The sequence below is a fragment of the Podarcis pityusensis genome (assembly GCF_964106645.2).
Source record: "Podarcis pityusensis genome assembly, chromosome: 8".
In the NCBI taxonomy this organism is placed as follows: Eukaryota; Metazoa; Chordata; class Lepidosauria; order Squamata; family Lacertidae; genus Podarcis; species Podarcis pityusensis.
Window position 1 is genome coordinate 82967950 of NC_138033.1, and position 9510 is coordinate 82977459.

The window sequence follows — 9510 nt, forward strand, 5'->3', positions numbered from 1 at the left end:
TTAAAATTTGGCTCATAATTATAATTTAAGAAGCAATTAATTTTATGACACGTGTTTTGCAAATATGTGAAATTCAAAGCACATTCTTTCCTCCTAATGTTGAATTCTTGCAGTGTGGTCAATCACTTTGTCCCAGATGGGTCAGGGAGTTGGTTGCCCTCCATGCAAAGCCTACAGTTGCAGCCACCTGAGATCTGCCGTGGAAATTGTGCATCGTATTTGCCATGTCCTTCGGGAGAGTGTCAGGGAGGAGTCTGTAGAAAGTGCTGGCCTGCAGGCCCAGTGGGTTGCCCCTTTAGGAGCCACAGACTTTCCACTAAGAGAGTAGAGCTTGGGAAAGGAGAACTTGATGAAGAGACTTGGGTGGTCAGTTGCAAGGCTGGAGATCATGCGGTTAGAAAAAGAGGGATGGAATTGGGTAGTTAGAAAGATAGTTGTTAGATAGTTCTTAGACAGCTATTAGAAAGATAGCTGAGAGTTGTTTGATCCAGTGTTTTGTCTGGATCTTGTGATCCCCATCCTAGATTCTTGTTCACTCAATCCCTGTGGCTTCATCAGTCACACTCACTTCACCTCCTTTTACATGACTTTGTGTGTAAAAATCAGTGGATCCTGTCAGTTCCCTGCTGGTAACCTATGAGACCAAAATCTGTGTACAGTGGTACCTCAGGTTACATACGCTTCAGGTTACATACGCTTCAGGTTACAGACTCCGCTAACCCAGAAATAGTGCTTCAGGTTAAGAACTTTGCTTCAGGATGAGAACAGAAATCGTGCTCCGGTGGTGCGGCGGCAGCAGGAGGCCGTATTAGCTAAAGTGGTGCTTCAGGTTAAGAACAGTTTCAGGTTAAGTACGGACCTCCGGAACGAATTAAGTACTTAACCTGAGGTACCACTGTATTGTTGTCAAGAGTTCACCCATGAGGGTATGAGACCTACAAGCAAGGGAAGACTTGCAAACTTGGAAAGAACCAAGTTTAGAGGCAGAATTCACTGACTCAGCACATCAATGTTGTGGGGTCCTGCTTCCCTGGGGTGTGAAGTCAATCAATTGAAAGAAATACACAAGTCTTCTCCTCAAGGTCTAAAACAGCCAGGAAGGCCGCGTTGTCAAAGAGACCACCACCAGCTGAATCGTCATCTGCACCAGCTTCAGACAGAACCACACGACAAAACACAAAGCTCCTGAACTGGAATCTGTGCCTAATCTGTTAGAAAGAGGGCAAGGAGCACATCTTCAAGATAACTTAAGAGGTTTTCTTGTGAATGACAAGACACTGCATGCGGCACATGCTCATGGAATATTGACTATCTAGCTGCTAACAGAAAGCACCGTACAAACTGTTTGAAAGCATTTTACTAGCAGACGCAAAAAACCCAGGAACAGGCTGTGACTTCGGATGTTGCCATGGAGCAGCTGGTAGAATAAATTCCACAGCATTTTGACAGTGCTGATATCCTGCAGCCCAAAGATGGGTGTGGGCAGCTTGTATTGCTAGTAGAATGCTCATCTACAATTATCCCTAGGTCGTAAATCAACATATAAAGAAAAATTCCAGTTGCAGTAGCATAGCAATATATGTGACAGGGCCAAGAAAAAATTAATCGTGCAACCCCAAAAAGTTGTTGACCTTTTTAAAGCGAAGGTTCCCCAGAGTTGTGGACCTCTTTAATAATAATAATAATAATTTATTATTTATACCCTGCCCATCTGGCTGAGTTTCCACAGCCACTCTGGGCGGCTACCAATCAAGTGCTAAAATCAATACAGCATTAAATATTAAAAACTTCCCTAAACAGGGCTGCCTTCAGATGTCTTTTAAAGATAAGATAGCTACTTATTTTCTTCACATCTGAAGGGAGGGCGTTCCACAGGGCGGGCGCCACTACTGAGAAGGCCCTCTGTCTAGTTCCCTGTAACCTCACTTCTCGCAATGAGGGAACCGCCAGAAGGCCCTCGGCGCTGGATCTCAGTGTCCGGGCTGAACGATGGGGATGGAGACGCTCCTTCAGGTATACAAGACCGAGGCCATTTAGGGCTTTAAAGGTCAGCACCAACACTTTGAATTGTGCTCAGAAACGTACTGGGAGCCAATGCAGATCTCTCAGGATACCACCACACTTATCTCTGCTCAAGAAAAGAAAACAGGAAACATAAGGGGCCCAGCACAACAAGCCAGCCTGAGGCGTCAGCGATTGAGCAAAGTTGGTCGCCTCGTGGTGTAAGCAGCGTGGGCCTCTCCACGGCCCTATGCCAATCCCAGATGCGCAGGAAGGTGGCGCAAAGCTGCCCGCAGCAGAAGAGCCCGCTGCAACGCTCCGACCGATGGGCAGGATCTTCCCAATTCCAACTCTTGGGCCCCAGACTCTCGGCCTGGCCCCACACCCCTGGTGCCTATGGTTAAGACGGCCCTGAAAATAGCAAAGGTTGGACAGAGTTTAATCGACATCTCTCAAATGAAGAGGCAGATGTGACACCTGCGGATTTCATGCCTCTCCTCAGTGCTCAACACCCTCATAGATGCTGGCCATAGCTGTCAACTTACAGATTTGAAAATAAGGGACCAGCAGCCTCGAAAATAAGGGATCAGCAGCCAAATGAAGCCTCAAGTGGTGGTTCCCATAGCGCAGCAACCCGGCAAAGGGGATGCAGCAAGGAAAACCACTGTCACCTCTCCGCTGGGAAGCACTGAGCAAAGGCGAGTCCCCAGGCAACGCGGCCGATTTGATTGGCACAAGGCATGCAAGCTCCACCCCCCCCCAGTCGTTCTTAGACTCCTTATTGGGTGAGCAACACAGCTGAACAACACAGTTGGAGCCTCCCTCCTCCCTGGCCAGCAGGGAGGGAGGGAGAGGAGCTGCTTCCTTTGAAACCCGGGAAATTTAAGGACATCATCAATAAGGGACAGCAGCGGGACATGGTGCTGGGATAAGGGACTTTTCCGCCAAATAAGGGACGGTTGACAGCTATGATGCTGGCCTGTTTTGAAAGGCTGAGCCAGCAGCATATGTTGGCCAAGATCTTTTCTGCAAACTTGATGCAGCTGAAATGGACAATGGACAATCTGTATAAAAATCCATTAGAGGTCCTGCACATTGCATGGAACCTTGCATGTTACTGGAAAGCAAATGGATGGAGCCAGTTTAGGAAAAGCATTAATGGAAGGTGGACAAGTTGTTGAGACTGCTGCATAGCAAGCATAAACAGGGGAGCCGGGCAGCCATAGAAATGCAGGAAGTGCCTATTACCGTCAGTGGTTCCTCTAGCTTAGTACTGTTATCAGCAGCACTTCAGGGTTTCAGACAGGACTGTTCCCCAACCTTACCTGGAAATGCTAAGGCTTGAGACTGGGACCTTCTGCATGCAAAGCATGTGATCTCCCACTGAGTATCTTCCCATTAAATCTGTCCTTAAATTGTGCAATATTCGCCCACTTGGCAGGCCTCTTGGCAAATGGCCCGTTTTGCAGTTTTCTTATTCTTACTTCATTTTATGTTCTGGTACCTTAACATACCTGACTCATTTGTAAACCAGAAGTGAAATGATGTGTACACACACACCTTTAATCTCTGGCAAATAAATTGATCACGTAATGGAAATTCCACATAAGGAAAATCAAGTGCTTTCAAATGTCAGGCTTTGAGTCTCTATAAAATGGGTGGTACTATAGTAAAAAACAACAACAAACCACACAGTTTTAAAATAAAGTGATTTTAAAAATGTAAAGTACACCACCATCCTGGTGAAGGTGGGTAGAAAATGTGATGTGGAAAAAACCTGATTGTACACAATAGCCCCAAATGTGAAAATCCAGGGCTATTTTCCAACTAGTGTACAAACTAAATTTGGTCAACGTTCAATTTTTGATTCAGTATACTTTTTGTAATTTCACAAACTCTCCCCTCAACCTAATTTTCCCTTCGCCTTCCTCAGTTCTGGGAAAGTCGTTTAGTCTAGGAAGACAGGGAACAGGGTGCATCTAGATCAGATCAGATCTAGATGCACCTTCTCTGCTTCTCTGGGTGGCAGCGAGTTGGGCAGGCTCCTCTGGGTGCCCCAGCAGAGCTCCTTGCCCTGGGCATAAGGGACTGGGGAGCACTGGTACAGCTCCAATGGCACAAGGAAGCCTAGGTATGTATCTACCAGGGAATGAATGCGGATCTTCAAACCAAATCTGAGAGCTGTCTTTCCTATTGGGCTTACTGGCGCGTTGCGCCAGGGCGCTGGCCTCTTAGGGGCGCCCCAGCGAGTGGAGGAGCTGCGCAGCTTTGCCGACGGCCTCCCCTTTCCCTGCACACCCGCCAGCTGTGCCCAGTCAACCATATGGATGGCGGGCATGCAGCTTGCCTCCCAAGCCTCCACGGGAGGAGAGCAATCACTGCAGAGGCTTAGAATGGAAGCCGCGCCCCGCCAACTATATGGCTGGTGGGTGTGCAACAAGGCCTGAGGGACAGTGGACCGGCCCCCTGCTGAAAAAGTTTGCTGACCCCTGCACTAGGCTGAAAGACAGTGAGCTGCCCAAGGCCAAGTTATTCTCTAGGTCTCCTTGGTGCAGAGCCTAATGGTCTACACCACCATACTGGAGCCACAGCTTTTGCCTCATCTCAGCTGCCACCTTTCTTCCATGGCTGATGAACACCAAGCCTTGACTTTGCAATCTTCTGCTTGGCTTCAAAGGTTTGCATATTTATTCTGGTCTGGATTCTTCCTCCCCCAGATCTTAGTTGTCTGCCTGGTTATTTTGGACGCCATACTGGTCCTCGGGGAACTGCTTTTGGACTTGAAAATCATCCACCCTGACAAACACGAGATTGCACCCAAGGTAAAGGCAATAGGGGAGGAATCTGCAAATAAATCATGGTTCATGTAGACAGTGTGTTGCAATTCTGTGAGGTGTAGAATCCAGCTTCCTCAGAACTGTAACTTCTCATTTTTAAAATAAGCCAGTTGCTAGACCTGTAGAGATGCATATATATACTTGAAGAGATATGTGTAGTGCCCTTTCTCTGTAAAGCAGATATGGGAAGGTGTGTATGTACATGTGACCCATACATCCCATAGTTTGCTACGGGTTGGTAAAAGGTAAAGGGACCGCTGACCATTAGGTCCAGTCGTGGCCGACTCTGGGGTTGCGGCGCTCATCTCGCTTTACTGGCCGAGAGAGCCGGCGTACAGCTTCCAGGTCATCCGGCCAGCATGACTAAGCCGCTTCTGGCGAACCAGAGCAGCACACGGAAACGCCGTTTACCTTCCCGCTGGAGCGGTACCTATTTATCTACTTGCACTTTGAGGTGCTTTCGAACTGCTAGGTTGGCAGGAACAGGGACCGAGCAATGGGAGCTCACCCCGTCGCGGGGATTCGAACCGCCAACCTTCTGATTGGCAAGCCCTAGGCTCTGTGGTTTAACCCACAGTGCCACCCGCATCCCGCTACAGGTTGGAGCCTAGTAGAAATGTATGAACCTGAAATATATCAAATAACCCTATATAAGGATAAAAACTTGACCTGTATAATAAATGAAACATACATTAAAAAAACAGAATCTTAGATCTCAAGGGAGGCCAGAAGGTGTTTTGTAAGTTGAGCAGGCTTCACTGCGAATTTAGCACTGCGAATTTAGATGTTGCAGACCTATCTGAACTGGACAACGGATATTTAATCTTATCCATAACCATGAGGGTAGCAAGCAATGCTAAATATTTCTCTGAATCTTTATGCCTAGATGTTTTGTACAGTTCAGAGTATATTGCATAGCGTGTGGAGTTCTCAGTGGAAGGGTCTTCCACAAATGCAAAACGGGTTGATCTCTGGGGATTTTCTTGAATCTCCCTTCCAGAAAATTAAGACTTTATAGGGCTGTAAATGCTTTGTGGAATAAAGGTAGATTTAGCTCCAGTAGGTATTTCTCTTCCCCATGGTAGAATCTAAAGCTGGGGAAAGTATTTGAAACTCTGGATGAAGCAATAGCATCCCTGTGCTGTTCTGCAAACAGATCTTGGAACAAGTGCTGTAAATATTGCATTGGCTAGGTTGGATTTCAGTAGCAAAAGAGCCACTGGATAAAACCAGTACAGTCATACCTTGGTTTTCGAACAGCTTAGTTCCTGAATGTTTTGGCTTCTCAATGCTGCAAATCCGGAAGTGACTGTTCTGGTTTGCGAACTATTTTTGGAAGCCAAGCATCCGATGGGGCTTCCGTGGCTTCCGATTGGCTGCAGGAGCTTCCTACAGCCAATCAGACGCCGCGCTTTGGTTTCCGAACGTTTTGGGAGCTGACCGGACTTCCGGAACGGAGTCCATTCGACTTCCAAGGTACGGCTGTATATCCAGTACGTTTCCGAGCACAATTCAAAGTGTTGGTGCTGATCTTTAAAGCCCTAAACGGCCTTGGTTCAGTATACCTGAAGGAGCGTCTCCACCCCCATCGTTCTGCCCAGACACTGAGGTCCAGCGCCGAGGGCCTTCTGGCGGTTCCCTCATTGCAAGAAGTGAGGTTACAGGGAGCCAGACAAAGAGCCTTCTCGGTAGTGGCGCCTGCCCTGTGGATGTCAAGGAAATAAGCAGCTATCCTATTTTTAAAAGACATCTCAAGGCAGCCCTGTTTAGGGAAGTTTTTAATATTTAATGCTGTATTGTTTTTAACACTCGATTGGGAGCCGCCCAGAGTGGCTGGGGAAACTCAGCCAGATGGGCAGGGTATAAATAATAAATTTATTATTATTATTATTATCCTCCTCCTCACTCAAAATCTACTGCTTGCTTTCCAGGTGTTCTTAAAAGTGTATTAACCTTTGCCTTGCCCTCTTTGCACCCTGGCAGGTGTTCCACTACCTGAGCCTTAGCATCCTCACCCTCTTTCTGGTGGAAATTTTCTTCAAACTCTTTGCCTACCGGTTGGAGTTCTTCCATCACAAGTTTGAGGTCCTGGACGCCATCGTTGTCATCATCTCATTCGTTCTTGACATTGTCCTTCTGTTCCGGGAGCATGAGTTTGAAGCACTTGGATTACTGATCCTTCTTAGACTGTGGAGAGTGGCCAGGATTATAAATGGTAAATCTTGAGGAATAGATGGATTTTGGTATGGAACCATTCACAGTACACAGGCACTAATACCCATGCAGGAATTTCTTGAAGGAAGCCATTGTTTGCCGTCCCAAGTATTGCCTGAACAACAAACTTGCAGCTAGGCTTCTTCTTAATCATTTTATTATTTGGCCACAGACCCATTAAAATAGAACAGTTGACAATTTAAAACATTCACTTACAACATGAAGCAAATGACTAATACATATATTACATAGTACATAGTACAAAGATAAAATTTGAGATACAAATTGCAGTTAGAATCAGTGTACAAGACCTTTGAGTAGAGAACAGGAAGTTGGCCATTATCTCTGTTATTAACTTGTTTGTATCAGCCGAGAAATATCCAGAGTACTGTTCCAGTGACCTTCCAAGATGCTTCCTTATTTTGGAGCGGGGAATAATCTCTTGTGACCTTCTCTATGAAGATTACATTCAACAAAGACCTGACCCAAAGTTTTGACTACTTCCTATCTCCACAAGGACACAAACAGTCCTCACATGGGATGCCTCTTTGTACTGTAAAGGGAGGTGGTTATATCTGGGCCTAGAAAAGGCCTGGCGATACTTTGTCAAATGACCTAGATATGTGGCATATCTAGAAGATGCATGTTAAACTAAAAAAAATACTAGAGAGCAAATTCTGTGAGCACATGAGAAAGAATATTGGCAATCAATATCCTTGATCCATTGTTCTAAAGTAGATTGTATAGCAGAATTTGATTGTGGGCAGAGGAAATCCAGAGACTTCTGGATCATTCAAATCCAGCCCCCTCTTCCTGGTATCCTTGACCTCTCTTCCCAGGCCTCCAGGCCCTTCCTAACAGGAGTGCACACTGCTTGTGGCTTTGTCCCACGTGCGCACGCACACACTGCCTTGTTTTCACCCTTTCTGCCTCCTCTATCGCCATTCTTCCCTTGGGTCTGCTGAGACTGTTTCCACATGTAGATTCTTGTGACTTAGCCCATAACGCTTGGCAATACCAGTCTGCTTGCAAGGTAAGGTAAAGGTAAAGGGACCCTTAACCATTAGGTCCAGTTGTGACCGACTCTGGGGTTGTGGCGCTCATCTCGCTTTATTGGCTAAGAGAGCTGGCGTACAGCTTCCAGGTCATGTGGCCAGCATGACTAAGCCGCTTCTGGTGAACCAGAGCAGCGCACGGAAACGCCATTTACCTTCCCGCCAGAGTGGTACCTATTTATCTACTTGGACGTGCTTTCGAACTGCTAGGTGGGCAGGAGATGGGACCAAGCAACGGGAGCTCACCCCATCACGGGGATTCGAACCACTGACCTTCTGATCGACAAGTCCTAGGCTCTGTGGTTTAACCCACAGCGCCACCCGTGTCCCAAACCAACAGATATAACTGCTTGCAAACCAACAGATAAAACTGGAGCTGCAGTTGGAAGGCCTTGATTCAGCTCCAGCTGCTTCCTCTCCAGCCTCCCTCTCCTCTTTCCGGTGAGAGGAACATCCTAGAGGACAACTGTGAGGATAACCGCTGTAAAGAGCTTGTGAAGGAGATCCTTGGGTCTCAGCCAATAGGGCCTGGCTAACTTTCTTGTCTTCTGAATCCATTCCCCAAGGAATCATCTTGTCGGTGAAAACACGGTCTGAGCAGCAGATGTCCAAGCTGAAGCAAGCCAACCTGCAACTCACCCTAAAGGTCCAGGAGATGGAAGCTAGCTGTGCAGAGAAGGTAAGGCCATGTTTTCAGTGGCTGAAGCTCTGATCCAGCTGCATGTAACTGAGCCAGCTTGAAATTAAGTCACAGCAGCAAAGGCACAGGACAGGGAGCAGCTTTAGCAGCCCCACACCCAACCTCATAGATGCCAGGCACATGGCGGGCGAGTTGGCTTAGGGAAAGCAGATGCATGTGACAAGTTAGGACACAGACCATGCGATTAGGCCCATGGGCTGGAGCTTCCCCATCACTGATGTATTCCTTTTGAGAGGTGAGAACATCAAGAGCCCCTCTAAGCTGATGCTCCCCCTGCTATCTCTCAAGTTTTGCTTCTGCGCTCCAGGCTCCCTTAACTGTCTAAACAGGCATTTGGGTTCACGATGGGTAAGTGCTCTTGAACAAATCACCGTATATTAAGAAGTGAAGAGTCAGGTGGATCTTGCAATGTGCTCCCACTGACTAGAGCAAGTAGAGGGACCCCGTGACGCTCAAGATGTTGCTGGATCAGAGCTGCCATCACCCCTGGCTGTTGAAACTGGTGCCCTTCAGAGTCTTGGGCTCCCAAGGTCCCATCCCTGGAGTTGACAGGTGGCAGCTAGCACATGGACCTAATGCATGTTCACAGTGCCTGCCTTTTGTGGGGGTTTCATAGGGTAGCCAGTGAGAATCCGCCACTCCTGACTGGGGCAGAATAAGCTGGCTGCCTCTTTGTGCTGCAGAGGATTAGTGGGTGATGCAA

The 9510-nt window shown here is 47.3% G+C and overlaps 1 protein-coding gene across 3 annotated transcripts in view; it reads left to right on the forward strand.

Moving 5' to 3' along the window:
• Positions 1-9510, forward strand: part of HVCN1 (hydrogen voltage gated channel 1) — a 31374-nt gene that overhangs the window by 21285 nt on the left and 579 nt on the right. For all 3 annotated transcript variants that reach the window (XM_081017614.1, XM_081017612.1, XM_081017613.1), the window contains exons 3-5: positions 4719-4823; positions 6822-7053; positions 8674-8786. In XM_081017614.1, the coding sequence (XP_080873740.1) occupies positions 4719-4823; positions 6822-7053; positions 8674-8786 (450 nt within the window). The remainder of the gene's footprint in view (positions 1-4718; positions 4824-6821; positions 7054-8673; positions 8787-9510) is intronic.